The sequence below is a fragment of the Lynx rufus genome, unplaced genomic scaffold, assembly GCF_022079265.1.
Source record: "Lynx rufus isolate CCGP_SWC_20201006 ecotype Redwood Valley unplaced genomic scaffold, mLynRuf1.p SCAF_2, whole genome shotgun sequence".
NCBI lineage: Eukaryota > Metazoa > Chordata > Mammalia > Carnivora > Felidae > Lynx > Lynx rufus.
The window spans coordinates 214,732,930-214,757,933 of record NW_025814834.1 but is presented as its reverse complement, the minus strand read 5'-3'; the positions used below and the strand labels follow the sequence as shown (position 1 = coordinate 214,757,933).

General features: G+C 50.8%; 1 protein-coding gene across 1 annotated transcript in view; it reads right to left on the bottom strand.

Annotated features, from left to right (window-relative positions):
• Positions 1-25,004, bottom strand: part of MTOR (mechanistic target of rapamycin kinase) — a 135,772-nt gene that overhangs the window by 19,789 nt on the left and 90,979 nt on the right. The window contains exons 29-38 of the mRNA XM_047083090.1: positions 24,256-24,331; positions 21,154-21,293; positions 14,457-14,557; positions 12,507-12,622; positions 10,976-11,053; positions 10,661-10,768; positions 7,200-7,325; positions 6,970-7,101; positions 2,786-2,901; positions 1,703-1,820 (exon numbers count right to left, since the gene is read on the bottom strand). Of these exons, the coding sequence (XP_046939046.1) occupies positions 1,703-1,820; positions 2,786-2,901; positions 6,970-7,101; positions 7,200-7,325; positions 10,661-10,768; positions 10,976-11,053; positions 12,507-12,622; positions 14,457-14,557; positions 21,154-21,293; positions 24,256-24,331 (1,111 nt within the window). The remainder of the gene's footprint in view (positions 1-1,702; positions 1,821-2,785; positions 2,902-6,969; positions 7,102-7,199; positions 7,326-10,660; positions 10,769-10,975; positions 11,054-12,506; positions 12,623-14,456; positions 14,558-21,153; positions 21,294-24,255; positions 24,332-25,004) is intronic.

Genomic DNA, 25,004 nt, shown 5'->3' with positions numbered 1-25,004 from the left:
GAGGGGAGGGTTAGAGAAGCAGCGGGGTCAGATTATGGACGGGTTGACATATTAGGTCAAGGAGGTCCCATTTCATTCTAGGTTTGGAAGATTCCCTTGGCAGCTGGTATATGAAACAGCTTATTTAAGACAGCGGAGACTTAGTGGTGCGAGTCTTGACCAGGTTCCAGGCCAGTGGGAAGGGGAGCACATCAAGAGCACGTATGGGGGCCGGCATTCCGCCATCCAGCTCTCCCATCCGGCCAGGGCGCGCAGCCTGTCAGAGAGCCGATGCGCCACGACTGTTTGCTGGGAGAAGCCTTTGGTGCTTATTTTGGTAAAGGACAAACTATCCACCCCGTGCCATGTTCAAGGACGGTACAGCACTGCCTGGTGTAGACAGCAGGAGGCACGCTTTGATTTGGGGGCCTCGTGAGTGAGTTTGCAGTGGTGGCAGGGCATCAAATAATCCACTAAGAGTTGGACTTTCTGGATAATCAGGCAGTTCCTTTGCATCCCTTGCTAGAAACCTTTCTTTAACATAAATGTCTCCATTTTTCCACCTAAGCAGAGTAGGTGGACCACAATTGACCTTTATTTGATGAGTAACAATTCTACAATGACCCAGGCTCAGTTTCCCAATACCTTCATTTAGTCAACAGATCACTCCTCTATATCCACTGCATGACGGGCACTGAGCCAGGGGACGCGGTGAGCAACACGGAACCAGTCTCTGCACACCGATGGGACCACACCATGGGCAGTAAGACAGCATAGACCCCAAAGGACTCATACGAGGGAAAAACTTAAATTCCTGGAGTCCGTTTTTTTCCCCTGATGACTCGTTTCTTTTCTAATCTGGTTAGGAGATAGTTCTAATTGGTAAGGTTCCGGCTAGTCAAGGGTTTACTGGCTATATTTTCCAGTGTAGGACTGAAGCTGTTCTAGATAAATTACTGCTGCTACCACGAAATAGGCATTTTTCCGATCAGAATGAAGCATGCTTAAATCAGGATAAGATTTTTACTGTGGATGCTTCTGTGTCTTCAGATGCGCCTTTTGATCCCAGAGGGATTAAATCACAAAGTATCAACAAGTTAAAGAAATACTGGAAAGAAGTGATGACATCTGTTACACCATGCGGCCATTACCAGGAGGTCCCTGAGGAAAGTCTAAAAACTCAGGGTATGTGCTCTCCTCAAAGATGTGTTCTTCCAAAAATCCCTCCTCTACCGGTCAACCACATCTTTGATACATTTTCTAATTTTGTTTATCTTCCTGAAAAGTCTCCTATGCCGTAACAGGATGTTACCCAGAGCTTTCCAATACAAATAAGAGAAAGTCAAGTTCTTAGATGAGGACCAGGCAGGGATGGAAATCAGGAAGAAGCCGGGAAGGAGCGGATGACCCAAGGGAAGACAGAGTTCCAGAGATGAACTGTGTGTCCAGATGCTCGTAGGAAAACAATCCGCTAAGAGTCTAGAAGACAACAGCATTCCCCAGAGCCACACACGTAATAACGGTGCAGCAACAGATAAAAGATTCGATCAATCTTTCTGTATCGATTAAGCTCGTAAGGGGCCTCTGGCAGTCCAACAAGCAAATGCCCAGAATCGGACCGGCACCACGAGGCTCTGCCGTAAAGCACAAGCGCTCGGGACGCCGGGAGCCGGGCTCTGCCCCGGAGGAGGCGGGGCTGGGACACGGCCCGGGCCGCGGTTACCTTGTACCAGCCGCGGTCGTGCTCCGTGGCGGCGCTGTAGTACTGCAGCACTTTGGGGATGGTGCTCTCATTGATGCCCTGCAGGTTCAGCTGCCACTCCCCGAGTTTCAGGAAACACCTGGAAACAGAGAAACAGGCCCCTGTGTCGCCGTGCCCGCACACCAGCCCTCGCCCTCCACCTCCACCAGGGAGGACAACTGATTGTGTCAGGGGGGCACGAAAGCCTCCCGGACAGTCACGCTTGCTCTCGGGAAGCGACGTGGTGGAACCATAGAATTCTCAATCGCACAGGAGGGAAAAAAAAGGGCTTCGGGGATGCGTATTTTACGTATCGTCTCTTCCCCTTGATGTGTCCTTCAATGCTAGCATAAACCAGTACCTGGGATGGGCAGGTCTGTATGGACCTGTCCACCCCCATGTCAGTGTTTGGTGGGAGTTGGCTGTTGAGTAACTTTCCTGATCGACTGCCCCTGGCTTCCCCCTCACTTCTCCCTTCTCCTCCATTTATAATGAATGATACAATACATATCAAAATATTACACATATACTAATAACATTAAGAGCCAACATTAACTGATTGCTACTCCATTCCAGGTACGGCTCTAAATCGTTGCCCTGTTTGTTCTATTAACCCTCATATCACCTCATACCACCCTCACAAATAGGAGCTCTCATTATCCCCTTTATAAATGGTGGGGAAACTGAGGCACACAGTGGTTAAGTCATGCATCTGAAGTCACACAGCAGGGTAGCGGTGTATCTGGCGTTTGCAAACGAGGAGTCTAACTCTACACTTGATCTTAGCCGAGAGGCCGAGAAGCGATAAGGAGTCTAACTCTAAAGCCAGACACCAGGAGGGAGGACCACAGCACGTGGATGCTCTCGGGCTGCTGAATCCTGGGAAAACAGCAGCAGGGGCTCTGGAGCGGCATGATTCGATGGCCGCCTGGGGTCCCTCCCGGAAAGAGCCGGGTCAGCAACTGGCGGCCCACGGAGCCCTGAGCGCTCCCCCTCCCCGTGCTGCAGAGGCGGCTGGCGTTGGTGGGACCGGAGCACGACCGGCCCCGGCCCGGAGGGCCTCACCTGGCCATGAGCTTGTGCAGCTCCTGCTTGTGCTGCTGGTCCTCGCTGGCGATGGCGTGCTGGGCTTGCTGCTGCATGGTCTGCACGAAGTGCTGCATGTGCTGGAAGGCATCGATCTGGAGCAGGACACAGGCACAGGGAGCTGCTTGGTTGGGGCCCAGCCTCAGGGGCAAGACACTCCTGTCCATCAAACGGGCGCGTGAGCCAACCCCCCCTCCCAGGGGGACACCCCGGAGCGGTGGCGAAGGGTCCCCCAAGGTCAGGGGAGCAGGGCGTGATGCTGGGAGGTGGTTAGGCTTTTCAAAAAGATTCGTAGTTTTCCACCTCGAGCCTTAGCTCCCCTTGGTTAAATGCAGTACTATTTTCCTAAGTCTGGGAAAAGCTACGGCCCGGCCACCCCAAAATAACAATTCATATGAGGTAATCTGAAACGACCGCTTATTTCGCTATCAACACACTGCCCCGGGGCAAACCAGGGTTATGGGGAGCTATTTGGGGCCCGTAAAACTTTAGTTTTGTTTAAAACACTCTGGTACCTTGGGACACTCCAGCGGGGCAAAAACTGTGGTTTAAAAAACCCGATAGAACCCTCAGTGCCCGACTGAGAATACAGAGGTGGCGTAGAAGCCCCTCATACGTGCAGGTGAAACGGGGGGTGGGGGGAGACACCAGCCGAGCAGACGTCCAGTTGAATGGGGTAGCTTAGGAGCAAAATGCTCACAGCAGCCTCAGTCAGATCTATTTACACCACGGGGTTTTATACCAACAAGCCACCTGGGCTAGGAACGGGATGCCGAGTGAGGGAAGAGTGGAGGGAGACACGGAGCCAGAGACCTGGGAATAAGTTACAAGCCGTCTGTAGAAGCCCACATGTCCACACACACCAGTATCTTAATAAACGGGGTCCAGGGGCGCCTGGGTGGCTCAGTCGGTTAAGCGTCCGACTCTTGGTTTCGGCTCAGGTCGTGAGCTCACGGGTCGTGACTTCAAGCCCCGTGCCCGGCTCTGCACCGGCGGTGGCACGGAGCATGCTTGCGGTTCTTTCCCTCCCTCTCGCTCTGCCCCTCGCTCTTTCTCTCCCTCTCAAAATAAATAAATACATAAATGGGGTCCATATGCTCTTCAAAGGGCTTCACGGGTGGAGACAGAGCATATGGACACAAACGTTCCGACGGAAAAAAATGGTGGAATCTAAACCCACCAACACAGTGAGGGGAAACGCTATGTGAGAGGATGTGAAAAAGAGGCTACGAGTCCTTTCCTGTAGAAGGGGGCGGGGCAGGAAAAGCTAACGTTTTAAATAAATAAGGTCAAAGGGGTCTTCTTCCGTGTTTTTAAAACACAGAAGCAGGTCAGCGGTGACAGTCTTGAAGGAAAAATAAAACTTCCTGGCTTGGGGGCAGAGACCAACCTCAGACACTTTTCAGCGTAAGGAATTAATTGGCGTCAACGGGATGGGCTCACCCCAGAGCCAGAATGATGTGACAAACGATTTATCAGGCAGCTAATCCGTGCGGGGGGACATTGCAGACACACAGATGTTCAACAGTTAACAAGACAATTGTCCCCCTCAGACAGCTAGCTGCCTTCATAGGGTCCCATTACTCACCACTGGCTTTGAAAAATGAACTACGTTAGCATCCCACACCTGGGAAGTGATAAATGTTCTTTTAGTTTTTCTACAAGAAACTGCACTGACCAGACTTAGAGCTGATTAAAAAGAAGAAGAAGAAAAAAAAAAAGAATTGAGAGGCAGCAGTAAAAAGATCAATCGGGGGGCTCCTGGGTGGCTCAGTCGGTTAAGCGTCCGACTTCAGCCAGGTCACGATCTCGCGGTCCGTGAGTTCGAGCCCCGCGTCGGGCTCTGTGCTGACAGCTCAGAGCCTGGAGCCTGTTTCAGATTCTGTGTCTCCCTCTCTCTCTCTGCCCCTCCCCCATTCATGCTCTCTCTCTGTCTCAAAAATAAATAAACATTAAAAAAAAAAAGATCAATCGGGAGAAAGGTGGCTGACTGATAGCTCAGTGTGACAAGCGTGTCCATCAAGCAGGTAAGAACTACACCGGGAACGCTGAGGTCAGGGCTGTTCGGAGCCCATGAGCTCTGTGTCACTGACAGTCCAGACACACAGGTTAGAGTCTTTTGGGGAGGCTCAACAAGGCACTGAACAAAAAATAAATTGCCCAAACCGGGGAGGACTGGGTATTACTTTGGATTTGAAGCTCAGTATAAAGTCAATTTATCCCACTCGGGAGAATCTATATCCTTCTCCTCTGTGGCATGGAGGCAATTTATTTTCAAGGAATTGAAAATGTTCTATTAAAATCCCTCTTGGCTCCGCCCCTGGGAAGCGAGGAGAGAAAAACTGATTTTCTCTCTCTCTCTTTCTCTGACGGATGAGGGACCGGCCACTCAGAGGAAGGGGTTTCTCTCATGCCCAGAGTTTAAGCTGCACATCATACTCTTGGCTCCTGGATGCCTGAGTGGTTTGTGGGCAAGACGGACAAGCTCAGCTTAGCGAAATGTCACGGAAGGACCGGCCTGTCTCTAGATTCCGGGAAGCGGCTCACCTCGGAAAACACGGTACGTTCACCTACTGCCTGACGCCTTCCTGCAAAGCCGACGCTGCTTTTCTCAAACTCTTTCTGCCTTATGCAGGGCAGAACACAACAGTTTACTGAATTGTTTCTAGTGGCAGGAAAGCAGAGCTCAGAGAAGAAAAGCACCTTGTTCAACAGCACAGTTATTACTAAGCACTTGGTTTTCTTTGAGTAGCTCCCGAATGTCTGCGAAGGCAGAACATCTCTAGCTCTGGGCTTGAAGTTCGAGCCCCTAACTTGAAAGAGGTTTCTCAATTTCTAATCCATGTTGTTTTATGGGCTCCCACCAGAATGTGGGCTCCCAAGAAGAGGCTGTGATGTGTGGAGAAGCCGGGCTGTGGTCCCATGTTGAAAGAAGCCACTCCTTGGTTGAGACATCAGCCAAGAGGCTCCCGCTGCCTGCCTTCGGCAAGACGTTCAAAGACTTGGAGGCTGCACGTAGGAAGGAAACCGGATATATTCAGATCCAGTACCTTCTGTTTTTCTCATCTGCCTGGAGGAGGTCAGGCTTTGAATCGGAACCGCTCTGGCCTGGGAAGCTTGCAGAGCCTTGCAACCACACCAAAGCAAACCAGACCCCAATGAACAACAGGAGGAAACACCCCCCCCTTCCCCGCCCCCCGACCATACGAGTAGGGAATGCAGCTCGGGTCGATACGACTGAAGCGCACCCCTGTCGAAGACCAGCGCTGGGCTCCAGGGCCCCCGATCCCACTCTGGGCGGCGTTCGTCGTCAGAGTCGACCGTCCGAAAAGAAGGCAGTTTCCAGACACAGTCCTAGATTTCCCTAAGCATGCCTCCCACTGAGACATGACTGCCATGTTACGGCATCTTTCCACGGCCACAGCCGCAGTGCCGACCCCTCTCACGACGGGTCCCAGTGCGGGGACCACAGTGGCGAGAGAGGGAGAGCTGGGACGCCCTCTCTGTCTGGTAAGGAGGATGAGGAGCCAAAGCGGATGCTGATTTTGCCTCTGGGGCCAACTTTTTGTTAATCATCGCCATCATCCAGGAAGACGGTTTCAAAAAAATAAAACCAAAGCCCCCGCCAGGAGCCGCATCTAATTCCCTGTCAGGGGAAGGCCCTGCCTGTAACTGAAGTAAGAGGAATTCTACGCTGGCTCCAAGGTGACGCTCCCGACTGGATTCAACATTACACTCAGTGTGGCTGCTTCTGAATCCCAAGCGATGATAGGACAGGAGACGAGAAGTCTGAAAACGCAAACTGGTCTTGTGAAATTTCCCGTCTGTGCTCTCACAGATAGGCTGCCCTTTCGGTATTGAATAGCCCACCTTCTCCTGGGGGGGGGGGGGGGGCGGGCGGCAGAAATTCAGCTTTCTCTATGTTCTAGCATGCTCTATGTAATATAATTGATTACACTCATTGGTTCGATCAACTGTATACGTGCACGTCCTCGAATATGATTCACTTTTGAAATCGGGCCAAATAGCTTCCTACCAGGAGCTAACTCCCTGACATGGTGGTTTGGATGCTGTTTCCCTTTGGGCCCCGAGGCAGTGACAAGCCGATTAGTGAGCATTCTGGAGCGACGCGGTCTACTGCTGGACGGAATGGGGACACAGACCTTGCGAGCACTCTTCCACATGTTTTTCATGTAGGCGTAGGTCACCTGAGGGTGAACTGTTGGCAGAGGATGGTCAAGTTGCCGAGACGGATCAACTCCCAGGAGCAACACCAAGGTCTTATGAGCAAGAGCCTTAAAACCAAGAGAGGTCAGGTTATAAACAGAACGGGACCGGGAGCGCTGTGCCCTCCTCAGCCTCCCACCCTGTCCTGGTGGCGGGGGTGACTCACCAGCCTGCCACTCTTGCCACACAGGCTGGCATACTTGAGCCAGGTCCTCATGTCCTCGTGGGGGCTGACCACAAGGGAGCGCACCATCAGGATTTTCTGCCAGTCCTCCACGATGCGCTGGCAGCCCTGGAACATTCGGGGGTGAGAGTTAGGTAGGTCTCCTGCTGTCGCTTAATCCCCGACAAGCAACAGCAAAACCCACCTTGAGCCAAAGAAAAGAAACTCATTTTTACAACCTCAACTTTCTCAAGGGAAGGGTACTGCGAAGAAAACAAGAAAACAAAACACTTCTTAGGAACCTCTCAAAATCTGAGGACCAGGGGAGTATGGACTCTGGCGCTGGGATCCTGGCCCTGCCACTTACCATCTATGTGATGCTGTGCAACCTACTTAGCTGATAAAAGGGGGTAAAGGCAGTACCAACTTCATAGGGCTATGGTGAGGGTGACAGGAGTTAAATTATTTAAACTGCTTTTCTGGAATGTAAATAATGCATCTTTAACTTTGATTTTTTTTTTTTGCTTCAGTTTCTCTGGATGAAGTGGACTATCACTGACAAACGCAATGTTAAAATGTATCATGCAGGGGCTCCTGGGTGGCTGTCGGTTGAGCGTCCGACTTCGGCTCAGGTCACGATCTCGTGGTCCGTGAGTTTGAGCCCCGCATCGGGCTCTGTGCTGACAGCTCAGAGCCTGGAGCCTGCTTCAGATTCTGTGTCTCCCTCTCTCTCTGCCCCTCCCCTGCGCGTGCTCTCTCTCGGTCTCAAAAATAATAAATAAAAACATTAAAAAAAAAATGTATCATTCAGGGGCGCCTGGTTGGCTCAGCTGGAGAAGCTTGTGACTCTTGATCTCGGGGTTATGAGTTCAAGCCCTGCGTTGGGTGTAGAGATTACTTAAAGATAAAATCTTTTTTAAAATGTATCATTCAAGATTTGAAAGATGAATTAAGTACAAAAGAAGTTTAAACAATTAAAATTTCACATGACGTTGCTCGTAAATTGGTGGCATAAATAGTCCTGAAGTTATTAATCCCAATTGATGATAGGAAAGGTGATGAGGAACCTGAAAAACCGAACCAGACTTGTGACCAGTTATTTATTGACGCCTAAACCTTCATGAAAACTTGCCTAGATTCTTTCCTCTTCATTTTCATTTGTCCCAGAGCAAAAACTGCACGGAGAAGGAAAAGTGCCTCATTTGTTCACATCTATACATTCCTTTTAATGACAACAGAGTGGGGGCACCTGGATGGCTCAGTCGATTATGCGTCCGACTTTGGCTCAGGTCATGATCTCACGAGCTCGAGCCCCGCGTCGGGCTCTGTGCTGACAGCTTGGAGCCTGGAGCCTGCTTTCAGATTCTGTGTCTCCCTCTCTCTCTTTGCCCCTCCCCTACTCATGCTCTTGGTCTCTCTCTCTCTCGAAAAAAAAATAAAAGTAATAATAAAAAAATAGAATGAATTCATCATTATTAAAAGGGGTAGGCTAATTTTATATCAAAAACTTCTGAGGGAGAGTGGGCCTCTCCTCTTCCTCACTGTAAGAAGTCAGGCTCAGAGACAGATCTGCAGGGGAGCAGAGCTCCTGAGACCTGTCACTCCTTTGGTGAATTCATCCGTTCAAAAGGCAAATGGAACCAAATGAACCATCCCTCCATGGACGCGATTCTGAGAGTCCAGCAGCAATGGCCACAGGCTTTTAAGTGTAACAGGATCCAGAGTGAACTTAAATGCAGAACTCAAGGCACATGAGGCTGACCTCTCATGCTCCCCACTGGGGACCTCTCATGCTCCCCAGCTCTCATGCTGGTGGGGGATCTCAACGGAAATGACCTGATCACAAAATGGCGGCCTTCCAGCTGAGGCGGCTTATCAAGTGCTTTGACGACAAGCCATCCATGAGAGCCAAATTTCTGCCACAAACTTAATGCTTTATTTTCAGGCCTCGGACCGTGTCTTTCCGTCCCATTAAGTGTGGCAACAGTGATTTGGAAAGTTATAAAAACAGAAAAAAGTACATCGAGTGACTGTTTTGGGAACTTCTCACCATCTGCTAGTTTCTTCCAGATGCTGAAATGATCGGGCCCCCTGTGAGCCAAAAAGCGTCTTGCTGTCTCAAGGTAGGAAAGTCACGAAGGCCTCCGATGACGACAGTGTTTTGGACACGGTAAAGTCAAGCACGGGTTTCCCCTCTCCAAGACTCATTTATTCCACCCCCGTCCGGGTCTCTATTTGGACAAGGTCTCCCTTGTCAGAATGGCAAAAGATTCATCAGATCTCTGATGTGGAAACTCTTTACCCCATTACAGACACTTAAAAAAAACCGGGGTGTGTCCAAGGCAGGTGGGAAATGCTTGCTCTGTGGAATTCTTTTCTGGTGGCCAATAGACAATTTTCCATCAAAACATTCACTGGGCATTTCATAATTGCTAATAAAACATCTGAAAGAACTGCATGTGCTCACTGCAGAGCGTAAGTGACTGCATTCACACACGATCTTTGCCTCCCGCTCTCCCCTCGCCAGCGGAATGTGCCCAAAGCTCCCCAGACCGGAATGCAGCCTGGAGTGAAAAGGTTTTATCACAGCCCACTGAGGAGGGGCCTGGAGCAGAACCTGGAAATAGGTATGGATGGGCCAAGAGGAACTGTCTAAAACCGTGGTGGGGGGGGGGGGGGGACGACGGACGAGTGGCTTCTGGAGCGGTGAAGGCTTTGTTCGCCTTTGCAAATGAACTTGCCCTCCTACCAAAGCAAGGAATGGGAGAGCTGTCCTTTCCAAGAACACTTAAGACTGCTGACTCCCACATCTGGAACGGACTGCTCCTCACGCTTCAAACGATCAGAATGTACAATGAAAACACTGATGCAGGACTTGGAGAAGTTCCTCCGTGAGGGAAACTTCAGAGTCAGAAGAGAGACTGTGGACGACTATGGCCTGAGGAACTGTACACGGCAGGGGTCGGTCAATCGAAGCATCAGGTAACCCCAGTTAAAAAGCTGGATGTGGGTGGCCAGTAAGTGGAGTCAGAGCAGTGGTTCTCAGTGTTGGCCACACACTGGAAACATCTGGGGAGGCTGAAGAGATACTGATCCTGGGTCTGTCCCCAGAAATTTGGATTTATTTAGTCTGGGAAGCGGCCTAGGTATCCGGACTTGAAAATCTCTGCAGGTCATTCTATCATGCAGCTGAAGTGGAGAACCACTGAATCTGGGGTTAAGATTCTCAGCAAGTTGTCTAGAAGTGGCACTTATTAAAGACGTTTTCTTGCACTCCTCGAAAAGGGTAAGAGGAGGCTGGAGAATTGGTCACTCTCTCACACCTAAGGGCTTAGGTGCCCAGACTTTGAGCGCTTTGCCTTGAACGCAGCCCCAGCCTCTGTGAGGAGGCAGGGAGCGCGTGGCGAGCCAGAGCAGGGGAGGGAGAGTGGGCGGGCCACCCCGGGGCTTTCCACCGGCCTCACCTGCAGTCTCTCCCACCAGATCTGGCGGATGATCTCCCGTCGCTCGGGGACGAGTTTGTACTGGATAACCTCCTCCAGCTCGGAGAGCATGTGGCAAGAAACCATGGCCTGATGGAAGCAAATCACATTCCAACTTAATACGGCATGAACAATCCACAGCCAGGATTCATTTCAATCATTCCTTCTGGCGACAGGGTATCTGCTGAGAACACACAGGCATGTTCTCAGCGGCCTGTGAGTCCTCACCGGCCCGCGCTGATAAAAGAACTGAAATGAGCCTTTAAAACGGCACTGTGCAGAATGCTCGACACTCACCCCATATGCCCGACTGTAGCTCTCTCCTGCCATAGCAGTTAGCTCTGCATCCAGCAGGTCCCTGGCTTTGTCGATGCACTGGAAGAGAAACAGAGAAGCCTGGACCTGAGCCATGGGCTCGGGAGCCGAGCGTGGTCTTAGGCTTCCTAACTAGTTGGAGCTTACCCGTTTCACTTAAATTCCAGGGATGGAGAGAAAAGTGCACTGAAGAAGGAAAGAAGCCTTTTACCAGATTTGCAAGGCTAAAGAAGAGCATTATCCAATTTCCCAGAAAAGACAGAACGTACGGCAACCAAAAGCTTAACATCCCGAATCCTAGGTAACAAGGGAAGGAAAAGGTATGCTGAGAATCACTGTGTTCTCAGGACGTCAGGGTGGCCCAGTCGGTTGAGCGTCCGACCTCGGCTCAGGTCATGATCTCACAGCTCGTGGGTCCGAGCCCCACATCGGGTTCTGTGCTGACAGCTCGGAGCCCGGAGCCTGCTGTGGACCCTGTGTCTCCCTCTCTCTCTCTGCCCCTCCCCTGTTTGTGCTCAGTCTCTCTCAAAAATAAGTGATAAACATTAAGTAAAAAAAAAAAAAAAAAAAAAGGAAAGAATCACTGTGTTCTCCTGTCTCAAGACAACAGCTTGCGGACCTGCCTTCTTTCATCTTTTCCTTGCTGGACGTATTTGTGAAACTAAACTGTGCAAACCCTTAGTAGCTCCAGGTGGCCATCACTGGCTTCTAAGCGTCTTGTCCTCATGCAGGAGTGCCGTGGCTCCTGGCAGAGGAATGTCCAGACCTGTCCATGTCACAGGCGCTTCTGTGCCTGTGAAACGACGGCCCAGGCCTCAGTTCTCATCATGTAAGCCCGAGCTCAGGGGATGGCCCCAGGACTGTGGTTTGAGTCTTGTGTTTCCTCAACTCAAGACCCCGCATGCAAAGCTTTTCCTTTCTCGAATATTTGAGCTTCGTTACTGTGCCCCCATCCCTTGGGTGCTCGGGTCATTTACCCCAGCACCTCACCCAAGACAGCCTGGTGCCTGTTAGGATGTGACCACTTTGTTCTTTTATCCCGTGAGCCAGCACAGGGTTCTCAAATACAGAGCTCCCTTTCCCAGGCTATCGCTATGTGACACGCCTGAACAGCCGAAGAACCTGGAGACTGACCTCTGCAGACGGGGCTGCTGCTTCCCAAACCCTCCTCGGGTGAGACACACAGCCCTTCTGTACTACAAGGGACGCTGCTAAAGCAGAGCGATCAGAGGGTGCAGTGCTGACCCGAGAAGCGAATTCCAAAACCACGTAAATGGCAAATTCCAGAACACCTCTGTCCCTCTTAGAGCAGTAAGTGGCCCTGGCTGATGTGCTGGCAGTCTTCTTGCGAGTCTTATGCTCCAAAGCCTAGATTCTGATGTGCTCACAGAGCCGAACCCCAGAGCGGAAGGACATTAGCCCATTTCCACAGGGGCCGCGTGCCTCGGAACTGACGGGGCACAACTAATTACCTTTCCTTTGCTAGACGGTCTGAGTACACGTAGGCTTTTACCTGTTGCGCCAAGGAGAAGAGGTCCTGATGTAGTGCCAGCACGGCTCTATAAAATGCCCCATCGTGGGTGTCCCGAGGGATCATACAGGTATATTCCTCCATGCTGTCCCACTGACCTACACACACACACACACACACACACACACACACACACACACACAGAAAGAGAGAGAGAGAGAGAGGAAAGCATTAGGGTGGTCAGCTTGCTAGGATGCTAAGGTAGCAGCTCAAATTGGCCTTGTCATTGTACCTTGCATTTAGCTTGGGGTTCAAACGAGACGGGCTCGTGCCTGATGTATCAAAATCCTGCAGAGACTCTATACCCTACAGGGTTGAGCGAGCCAGTGTAACAAACAAAGCCACATCCGTCTTCCAAACACAGGACTCCACTGCTGCCCCAGGGAGCTCCGTGAAAGATGGGAGAAACCCAGTGAGTGCAAAGCCTACCTGTCAAGAGGCTTTAACGTAGCACCTCATTAACCTAGAGGACTCTCTCAGGCTTCCCTAGGTGACACGGGATGGCTTTCTTCCCTACTAGCAAAGCAGCTCGCAGTTCAACGGTACATTGGAAATTACATTTTCCCCTCAACGACTGAAAGAGGCCATTACCCAGACAGGGGGCAGGATTAGACAAAGAGTTCGCCCGCCTCACTCTGGCACTACCTGTGCCTCAGGAGGGAGGAGATAAATATTTTAAGAGGTTCTGTTATAACAGAAAGATGGGCTGGGTCATAGCACAGTGGTCTCCGGATCAGGGCACAGACCGGGGAAAGGGCTACATCCAGAAAGAGACATTGACTTCCCCTGACGGGGGGGAGCACGCATCAGATGCCAGCGTTTCCAAGCCCATCTGCAGAAACGCTATCAGCCTCATTAGCTGCAGACTGCAGGGCAGCCGATTTTACAAGGCATTTTCCTGCCTTTCACTCCAGACCATCGACTCATTCATTCTCGGTGCCTCTGGGCAAAAGCAAATGGCAAACGATGACTCCTCAGGAAGCACTTTGTTTTTGAAAAATGTCCTGGATCCAGCCCAGAGCTCATGAATGGAAAGGATATAAGCTCCGTGACTCAAGAGGGATGGAATGGAGGTAGAGGGTTATGTAACCTTCCTCTGGACTCCACAGGTGAAGCTTTTCACTTGGGGCGTCCTGTGGCTTCTGTCCCCGCTTATTGAGAACATCTCTGGACCAGACACTGGTAATCTCAGCTGGGGCCCGGTGTCAGAAATCTACACTTGTCTGCGGGGACCGAAAGGAGATTTCTGCCTTAAAATACTCAGGGAGTAAGGGGGGGTATCAGGCAGCAAGGAGGAGAACAGAAAATACAGAACTGTGAAAATGTTTATAAGTGCTGGAGAAGGTGAGGGCATATGGGAGTTCGTTCTACTATTCTCTTCACTTTTATATGTGTTAGGAAAGTTCTAGAATAACAGTTAAGAAATAAAAGGAGACAGACAGCTGTCTTCTCTCTTTATTCCTGCTAGGGGTAAAGACATGATGGGTGGAGCTCCAGCAGCCGTCCTGGATCATGAGGTGGACTTGAAAATGGAGGTCCCACGCAAAGCGGAAAATATGGAGAGAGGCTAATGGCAATGGAGCCAGACACTGGGTTGGAAATTTCTACTTCTAGATATCATTCGTAAGAGAGAAAAATAAGCCAGTAATTTGTTTAGAATAAACAAAACCTCACTAAATATGTCAGTTTTGATGCTGGCTGGCTGGTTTTCTTGGCTTCCCTGGCGAGGGCCGTTTTTACCCGTGTCTACCAAGTCAGTCACGGTCATCAGGTAGAAGGGACGGGTGGGAGAGACAGACGTGGGTACAGGCTCTTTGACACTTCTGTGGACCTCACGTTTCTACCTGTAACCACAGCTGCCTTGATTTTTGAATGCGGGCCCCAGCCACCCCCTCCCTGCCCCGATGGGGGTGCCTGGGAGGGAAGCCTCACCTAAGCCCCAGGCAGCTGCAGCGGCCATCCGGGCCATCTTGGCTTGGGTCTCATCGTTAACCAGGGTCCACTTCTCACAGCACTGCTGGTGGAGCTGCCCCCTGAAGGAAGAGAACCAGATAGTTGTGTTACCCGAAACCACTTCCACAACCTGTGCGTCGTCCTCTCTGGCCCCCTGGGTGAGCTGGGGCCTGCCGTGAACCGGGAGCCTTCAAATAAAAAGCACCCTTGACTGGGTCCTAAGATATAGGAGAAGTGGTCGGTGACTTCTTTCTACAGCCTGGTGGCTCACCGTTTGTCGGCGGATGACTTTATCGAGGCTGGGGACTGTGTCTAACTCTGGGATCGGTGATGTCCTGGGCATCCTGCCCCCTTCATAAACACTAAGTAGCTTCTTTCCTAGGCCAGTGAATTTTGGGCTCTTTCCCCTTAGCGGGCCTACAGAGAAAGCAATCTGAAGAGACACAGCGACATCTGGACGTTCATCTTGGGCTCAAAGGTTTAGGGAGAACGGGCTCTTGAAAGTGTGATACAAACGGCTGTGGTCTGAAATGAGACGCAACTGAAATCCATCAGCACAGGACGAAGAAGGCTCAACCGTGGTCACGCCCACCAGAAACCCAGATGCTCGTTCCCGGATTTTATACAACTGCCGTTCGCGTGGGGAAGGACTATGAGATACCGAGATCTGAATGGTGCTCAAGAGACTTCAATCCACCAAGAGGGCAGAAGCCTCTCGAGAAGCGAGACGTCCCGTTGACTCCTGACACCGTTGCCTTCCCATGTTCCCCTCCTGAATGAATGGATGTCAAACCTTGCTGGTGGGCGGACAGGACCCTCTGTTTTCCTGTCAGCTTCAAGACTCAGCTAGGAGACTCTAATCCTTCACGCTTTCCCAAAGAGCCGCTGCAGCATTTTTTTTTTTTTTTTTTTTAAGGATGTTCTAACTTGGTCTTGGCAGTGGAGTCAAGAGAAAAGGTACAAGTTCCAAGTGGCCCAGATCAGAAGCTGTGTGGGACACGAGCTACACGGTGTGTGGTAAAGGATGCTGAAGCCAGTCAGTTCTGAAGGGCTCTAGGCTGAGCTCACCGAGAAGCGGACTAGCGACCACCGCTAGGACAACTGCTCAGGGCCGTGATCCAGCACGGTGGCACAGCCGTCATTAACTTCTCTGGCGCACGATCAAGAGAGCCGGGGCCACGACATTCTAGTTCAGTACACAGCTAGGATCAAAAAGAGGAGGAAGGGGAGTGGGCCGCCTCCGTGCCCTAGGCACTCACTGAAGCTCGGTGACAGGAGCAGGATGGAGGTCGCTGTTGGCTTCCTGCCATCCACCCCCAAAACCTTCACCACTGGGCCCTGCAAGGGGCGACCTCTGAGCAGCAGTTCTCAAACTGTCTGTGCATCACAATCCCCCGGAGGCTTCTTCCTTCAAATAGATTGGTGGGCGTCACTCCCCGAGCCTGACTCAGGAGGCGTGCACTGGGGCCTAAGAAGGTCCATGTCTAGCAAGTTTCTAGGTGATACTGACACTGCGGCCCCGTGTCTGAGAATCACGGACTCAGCGGCAGATTTTTGTTGGGGTCCTGCCTAGACGTCGGGGAGGAAGCTGCCTGATCTCTGAACGGTTCTTCTAACCCTAGATTTCAAATCTGTATAGCTGGGGGCCACAGGCAACTCAGCACCCTCCAGTCTTGTCAGGACCACTCAGCTCTGTGCCGTAGGTCTGCGGACCCAGCTGTGCTTTTCATCTAGAGGCAGGGAGCGAGTTCAGTGTGAAACACCACGAACTGTTACCTGAAAAGACACAGCAGGGAGCAGCGGCCCCCGACGGCAGACATGGGCACCGCCTCCAACCCGTGGCCGTGTTAATAGCTGCCAGCACACACAGAGGGGGGTTCCTCTCCCATCAGCATTTGTCACAAACAAAAATGCAGAATACACTGAATCTTAACGTTCAAAGGCAAGGGGAGAACAAAATCAAATACATAAGAAAATAGGAGTCTGTGTGTGGGGCAAACAGTACGATCTCTTTTCTGGTACCTCTCACGGCACTCCAGGGAGAACTGGGTAAAACGCCTGTCCTCCAAGACTTTGACCTTCCCACTGAGCACAGGGGCAGAAAGCTCGGAAAGTGTTCTTTCATTTGAACACCTAAGTGGCTGACGGCCTCTGATCTCGCTCCTGAGCAATCTGTTCTCTAGGACCCAAGGGCCTGTGAAGGAGTAGTTAGGGAGAGGGCTTACTCACACTCACCCTGGCAGCAGGTGTGGCTGTGTGTGCCATGGGGCTGGGCTGCTTGCACTAAGCTCTTGCACTTAGCTTCCTGGGGCAGACGAGCAAGGGGAAGGGGTAGGTTCTTAGCTCACTGGTAACCCCTGGTCACTGCTGACGCCGCCTCTGCGGGCGTGTTCAGGATACATACTCGAAGCGAAAGCTGCTTAGAAATCGCACGTTCGATAGAACTGACCGAACAAACCATGTGAGAACCCTGCAGGTGATCAGGAAAAGGATTCTGCTTCATTCATCTCTTTTTAAAATTTCTTTCAGCCGGCCGCGTTCCTAAATCCCCTGGTCAGCATCACCAGCCACTTACACTTTATAGGTAATTGTGGAACTGGAACGAATCCAAGAGAGCAGAGGTAAATGGGACCCAGCCCCGCCACGGCAGGAGACCTGGATCACTTAGCTCTTGGGACCCCGCAGGCAGGCTGTGTCAACTTCCCCGAGTGTCACAGGGGATTGGACAGAATCACAACGAAAGCCTCCTCAATATATCCAAGCTACCCCTACATAACCAACGTAAGAAAGTGCTCGTCTCGAATTCCTAAAGTGAGAAGGGGGCTGGAAACGGTGTTGAGGAGGAAGAAACAGTACGGATGGACTTTGAAAGGGGGGCAGAGTTTCAAAAAGTGGAAAAAGGAGCAGAGGAGGAAGTGGGTACACTTCAGGAAACTGAATCGACAAACGCAGAGGAAACAAATTCCGTGGAGTTTGAAGAGCAAGGTTTGGCCAGAGCTCGGATTATGAGGTAAAGTTCACTGAGAAACGGGCTGGGGTCACAACACAAAAGACTTGGATGCTAGGCTGTGACACTTACATATAAATTTAAGGGCAAAATGGAGACGCTAAAACATTTTAGGAATTGGTTAGAGTTGAATTTTAAGAATGTTTACACCTTGTTTTTTTTTTTTTAATCTTTCTCTTAATAGCATGGTTGTATGATAACCAATTTGAGAGTGGAAAAAATTGTTTTTGAAATAACATGGCTAGTTTTCAACATACTACTCTTGCTTTAGATCAGTACCGTCCAATAGAAGGTTTCTAGAGTGATGGAAATGTTCTCGATCTGCACTATCCAATGCACCAGCCATCAGCTGCATGTGGCTGAGTACTTGAAATGTGACCAGTGTGACTTGAATCATCAATTTTATTTAATTTTAAATAGCCACACTTGGCTAGTGGCTACAGCAGTTTTGGATACCTGTCGGACATGAAAAACAAAAAAAACCTTAGTTGTACAAACTAATGAGGCAGATTTGATAGGCTATGCTTCCTCATTTATTGAGGTGAACGACTCATTAGGAGAATGCTAATTATGGAAATAAATAATAACATTTCAATCTCCCTAATAATGGTTAAACCAGACAAACCAATTTCAAGCAATTTTAGACTATTATCTGCATATATGTGATCCAATGCCTAAGGCTAAAATCATTGACATTAAATTTTCATGCAGTACAATTAGATCTTTTGTCTTAGGAATACAGTAATAACTTTATATTAAGAAGTAAAAATAGCCATCGTTTGCCAAAGAATATCTATAATTAGGTACAGAAAGTGTGTAGTGGGAGAGCTTTCTGCATTCTTCTTAGAAGCCTTCCTTTGATTTTTCTCCAATAATATTCTTTAAACTGCCCAAGGTATAACATTTCAGAACAATCTAAATTTGCCTATTTAGACAGACTGAGATTTCCTAATAATGACAAAATGGAATACCATGAGGCCCTTGAGAAAACGAGACAGCACTTCAGGGAGTGACGGGAGAGTGGCTTACACGCGTTAAGTGAAAAAACAAGGTGCAAAGAGGTGTGCAGAATTCGCCATCATAATGTGCATGGTGCACCGACGCGGACCGTCACCGGGAGTCTCCACAAGGACCCGGCCTCGGCGCCTGCGGGTGTGGGTGGCTGCGGGACGGGGAGAAGACTTGGTTTGCACAGTTCCGTCACTGTTTTGTACTAGTGGATTCTGTACCATGGTGGATTTCACCTTTTCAAAAATACAATGCTTTAAAAATAACTGATTACAAGAACGTAGAGTAAAAAAAAACAAAAAAAAACAAAAAAACATCCTTCAGGGACAGAGGCTGCCAATGCAGATCCAAATGCGAGGGTGCGGGCCTGTGGAACTTCCCCCAGACGGCTCCTTGGAGGCCTGGTTTCAGGGAAACCTTAGGCTTTGGGTTGATCTGACCTCTGAGGAGCTCTGGGGGTGTTCCAGCTTCCCTTTATTCTGGAAGCTAAAACCGTAATTTCTTCCGTCCTCACTTCCACACCTAATCAGACTCCAAATCCTGTCAACACCGCCTCCTAAACACCTTGGGATCCAGCCCCCTCCCTCTCCCCCTTCTCCCCTTGGGTGGCCTCTGAACAGGCCCTTCCAACCCTTCTCTGGTCTCCCTTCGATCCACTCTCTTAATTTGCTCTGAAAGGTTCTGTGTATAATGCAAACCTGCCAGTCACGGCCCTCCCACTCCTCGGAGGGCCGGTCAGTAGCCTTAACTCCTCACGTGGTATACACCCCACGCCACCTGGCCCCTGGCGACCTCTTCTGCCTCCCCCGTTACCTTTCCACATCACACTTGACCCTCCGAGCCACACTGAACTTTCAGAACACTGAACATACTGTGTTCACTCCTCACTACACACGTTCAAGTTAGGTATCACTTCCTCCTGGAAGCCTTCCAAACGTTTCTACGCCTGGATTAGGGCCCCTTCTATTTCCCACAGCCCCCTGCACTTCCTCTTTATTACTGTATTCACTCTGTACTACTGCAGCCCAGTTACCTGGCCTGTGAGCTCTGGGAAGGCAGGGGCTGTGTCACCTGGTTCGCTGCTGTGTCCTTGGGACCTGGCACAGACACTGGCCATGAATAGGTGCTCAGTAATTACTGGCTGAATGGGTACATAGGGGCCCTCCGGTCTCCTGTCTCAGAGAAAGTCTGGATAATCCACTCGTGGGGAAGCAGCATGGCATTTCAACTATTTAAAACTATTGTTACAGTATTTCAGCATTGTGACGCCTGGGGGGCTCAGTCGGTTCAGTGTCTGACTCTTGATTTCGGCTCAGGTTGTGATCTCACGGTTTGTGAGGTTGAGCACCGCGTCGGACTCTGTGCTGAGAGTGCGGAGCCTGCTTGGGGTTCTCTCTCTCTCTCCCTCTCTCAAAATAAGAAATAAACATTAAAAAAATAGCATCTCACCACTGTCCTGTGGCCTTTTGTTCCAACTATTTAAAAAAACTGCACACAGGGGCGCCTGGGTGGCTCAGCCGGTTGAGCATCTGGCTTCGGCTCAGGTCATGATCTCACAGTTCATGGGTTTAAGCCCCGCATCGGGCTCTGTGCTGACAGCTCAGAGCCTGGAGCCTGCTTTGGATTCTGTGTCTCCCTCTCTCTCTGCTCCTCCCCCGCTCATGCTCTGTCTGTCTCTCTCTCTCTCTCTCCTTCAAAAATGAATAAAGACATTGGGGCGCCTGGATGGCTCAGTCGGTCGAGCGTCCGACTTCAGCTCAGGTCACGATCTTGCGGTCCATGAGTTCGAGCCCCGTGTCAGGCTCTGGGCTGATGGCCCAGAGCCTGGAGCCTGCTTCCGATTCTGTGTCTCCCTCTCTCTCTGCCCCTCCCCCATTCATGCTGTCTCAAAAATAAATAAATGTAAAAAAAAAAAAATTTAATAAAATAAAAAAAAATGAATAAAAACATTAAAAAAATTTTTTTTTAAAACCTGCACTAGATGCTGGGAAACAGAATAGGGACCATTTTTCCTTCAATGTCCCCCCAAAAATCCCCAGACCAAGACCTCGGCAAGTGTTTGCAGCTAAACTCCCCATTTCCCTTGAGTGTCCCCCAGTCTTAGTCCTCCCTTCAGGGGGGAGGGCAAGGCCATCCTGCTCCCTCCGGTGGTTAAAGTCGTCTGCTCAGACCACCGTTACTGTATTCTCCGGCTTTAATGACTATCTGCGATATGCTTGTCTCACGGGCCTCCTGATGAAGGGAGGCCTTATTTTCTGTGCCTCTTTTATGTCTGGGGCCTGGCAGAGTGCTGGGCACGTAGTAAGCATTCAATATAGATGAAGCATCTGAAGAGGGCGGTAACTCGTTCTTCTCTTCCAAAATCATTAGCAAGAACTAATAAAGAAAAGGCTGCACAGTGAGAACGTGAGGTCTGCATAGTCAAGGTCAAGAGGCAGACGGGAAGGAGCAGGTGTAGATCCTAGCAGCTCACCCAAGCCCGCCCTGTCCTCGAGGACTTATAAAGTCTAGGTCTGGAAAAAAAACCTCCAAACACCCAAGGTCTAGATGATCCCCGGGAAGATGCCCAATGAAACAAAGAGGAGTGTCTTGGGTGAGAACTCTGCATGGGGGAAGCCCTCCAAATCCGAAACCCCAGAGAGGACGTCCCCGGCGGCTCACCATTCCCCCAAGGCCTCGAGGCAGCGCATGCGACCCAGCATGAGCTCTGGGTCGTCCTTGTTGGTGTCCATCTTCTTGTCGTAGGCCACGAGCGCATCTTCCCACTCGTGCAGCTTCTCGTACCAGGTGGCCTGGATCTCCTGCCAGGTGGGAAAGAGAGAAGACTGCTGTGCGCATGGAGAGCTGGAGAGCAAATTAAAATTGCACGTTTTAAACCCTATGCTGCCTTTCCTAAGGTGCTAGATGCTTCCCCCGTCACCGTATGTCCTGGCTTTGGTGGAAAAGAACTTCAGCGTATCTGGAGGCAGCTTGGGTGGCGGTGCGAACACAGGTGCCTTGGCACACTGATGGAGTGACCCTGTGATAACCTGACAGCAGATGGCGGGCCATGTCCCCGTGCCCCGTCACGTCCTGCCCAGACGCAGGGGCCACCAGAGCCCCGGCAGGTGGGGATGCGATGACAGGGGAGATCCTTTGGGACAGCAGGAGGCCCCGACCAGAGCTCCTGCAAGGATGCCAAGGCCTCGGTCCGCTGGAGTGCGGGCCGCGGGCCACCGGACCGGGAGCTGCTTTCCTGATGGGGCCGGAAAGACCAGGCATATTTGCACATTTGCTGGAGGAAAATAACTCGAATTTTTAAAAGCTCCTGATTCTCTGCATTTCTTAATGCGTTTTTAAACTTTCAGGAAATACTGATTTAAAATACGATAGAGCGCCACCACTTAAAATTCTTTGGAAAACCTTTCCTCCCTTCTTCGACTCCTGCATCCAATGTTCCCTCCTGCTCAGCGCCTGGCAGGTCTGCCAGTGTCGGGGGCCAGAGGATGGTTTCCATTACCCGGGCAGATGGTGCGCCACGCTGAAATTCAGTGCTGGCCACGTGAGGAAGAGGGGCCACAGGCTAAACGGGGCAGACTCTGGCTCTCCAAATGGTCAGGGGACAGACCGCTTCCCAAGACGTCTTTGCCTGCAGCAACCCCCCCCCCCCCCCACCCTCCACCTCAGTCTGACTTCTGGGCTTCTTCCTCACCAGCTTAGTGAACGGCTACTTCTCTACAGGCCAGGGCAGTGGCTCTCCAGGGATTTCTCTAACAACAAGAGGAGTCTGCAGCGGATTCTGCACGATACGATCCAGGGCCCACCCGCGCTTCCCCCCATTGCCCTCCTTTCCTTTCTGAATAAAAGTCTTATTTGAGTGGTATTATTTGAGTAGCCGACCGCTACTCTGCTAAGCTCTCTGAAAGGACCTTTTCTTCTCGAACCTCCGTAAGGAGGTCATTTCTATTTTCAGTCGTTAACTCGTGCCGACTTCCCCTCGGCGGTTCTTGGCACAGCCGATCCCCTCGGCCGCCCCTGCACGAATTCCGCTGCCCGACAGCCCTCTGCCCTGTGTCGGTGCACAGGAGGGTTCACCCAAACCGGCCTGTTTGGCTCTGCAGAAGGGAAAACTACTTAAACTTCATTTTCTGAGGCTGTTTAGAAGAATATGAGAGAGAAAACTTAGAAGTGTGGCAGTAAAGACAGCGTTAAAATGAAAAACGCTAAAATTGGGAAGTAAATGATTTCTACCCCAGCGGGAAAGAGGAAGGGGGCCGGTGACCAGCGATGGCACACGCTAGGCGCAGACAAGCAGAAAGCAGAGGCAGCGGCATATGGAGCAGGTCAGGCAGGGGGCAGGATATTTTGAATTGCAATAGATTGCAGAAACTATAAGGTTTAAGCAATGAATCACACGAAATTCTAATGAGATTGCTGTTACATAAATTGTGCTGAGAAAGCGCAGGTTCTGCCAAGAAAAGCCAAACCATTGTCAGGCTTAATACGCTTCAGCTCCCTAAATATAACAGAAAATCCACCACGGGTTTAGCAACAATCCTGGACCTAATGGCCACCTTTAGAACCTGGAGACAGAGGAACTTGCACTTAAGGCTGGCGCTCTGAGCCGCTGGGTATTAGCTAGCTGCTGGCAGGTCACCCGAATGCCAGATGGTCATGGGAGCTTCGTTTCTATCGCCCTTACTGCGGCCCAAGCTCTAGGGAGAGCAAAGGAGGAGAATGAACGTCTTTGAGAGACTACGTTAAGTGCCCCCTCTGCAATCAAGGATTGAGGCAAAGGTGCAGACGTTGTCCCTTCTGTCCTGTCATCTGGACAGATGCTGTCTTGGTCTAGTTACAGATAGGTGCTCAAGATGGCAAAATACTCCCTGGAAAGTTCCAGTCCAATTGACTAGCCCCTGTGTGAGGCAAAAGCCTATGAAGCGGCCATGGATTTCTTCACTCTAACACACTGGGCTCTCGATCACGGCAAACCTGAGTAAGTGACCCACGCGACTAACAAAAGGTTCCTCATCAAATGCACGGACCCAGAACATCTTGACCTTCCCGGAAGTCAATGCCGAGTTGATTAAGTCAATGCTTTATATATGGTTAGGTAGTTACCAAAGCACCCTCCCCGGACCACAGAGGGTAATGGAAACATTTTAATATTGATAAGGCAAAGATGGCAGGAGAGAAGAAGCTATGTGAGCAATAATGAAATGGAACAATTCCTTAACAGGAGGTATAAATTATAGTACATTTTTTTCTGGAGCACTGGCCATGGTTTCTTCTGAGGTATGCACTGAGCGTTAATCGTGGGCCGGTGGCGATGCCAGCCGCCACAGATGACACAAAATAACTCAGGTCAGGGTTAAATGGATGATGCCAGACTGCCTGGGTTCAAGTCCTGGCTCGGCCAGTGATTCGCTGTCAGATCAGGTGAGGTTGCTGTTCTGCTGGGACCACCGGCTCCCTTCCTGTAGGATGGGGTCACGATTGCACCTCTACTCATCGGGCTGTCGTGAGGACCGAATGAGATGGTGTACACAAAGTACGCGGCGAAGGGTCGGGCACGTGCCAAGAGGCTGATGCACGCCAGCTATTACTATGTATCAGGTTCCGTCCTCCCGACCTATATTCAATTTGAATGTAATCCATACAGCCGCTGTCTCCTTCATCCTTACGGTACAGCAAAGTCAGGTGTCAGCAATTGGGAAAAGAACAGGAAAGTAACTTCCTCCAGGGGGTGGCTGAGTGCCTCCCTAGCCAGGTCTCTGCACTTACCAGCTCTCCGAAGTGTTTCATGGCATATTCTAATACCCCGGCAGCTGCCTCTGGCTGTTGTAGCTTATTATTAATGCTGGGGAGACAAAAGGAAGAGGGGGTTACACTCAACATGTCAGAGAGTGGGAGGCGTGGGGGTCAGGGCGGGTAGATGGCTCACCAGCCCACTGGAGACACGTCTTGCAGAGAAGGTGACTGTCTGTTACCACCCAGCAAGCTCAGTCTGAATGACTTCTTCTAAGGAACGATTTCATCTCGACCCCACACTCCTGGTTTTGAGGGGGCAGCGTCTGGTAGACAGGGAGCCTCACCGGCTCTGGGGCCCTTTCTCCAACCAGCACGGACTGGCCTCCTCTCAGATACTGTCAGTCAGGCACCTTGTGTCTGTTTTCTAAAAACTAGAAGCCCTGGGTCCGTATTTGGCCCTGTCGTTGAACACGACCAGATGAGGTCCCTCTGGACTTTGAACTCTTACTTCCGCTCATCAGTTGCCTCCAGGAATCAGAATGATCAAAGTCAATAAAAACCATCAGGCTCTGCGGGTGACACAGAAGTGGCACGGAGGCTGGGTCATCCACGTTAATGACGGAGCACCCCAGGGACTGTGGCTGTGCAACCATCTTGACTGCTCCCCTGATAGCCCATTTCCTTCCAAGATGGACGCTTCCTTAGTGTCTCTTCGAGGACCACCCCCTCCCTCTGCAGTGGGCAGCCAGGGACCTCATCCAGGGTCACATGCCTGGCGGAAC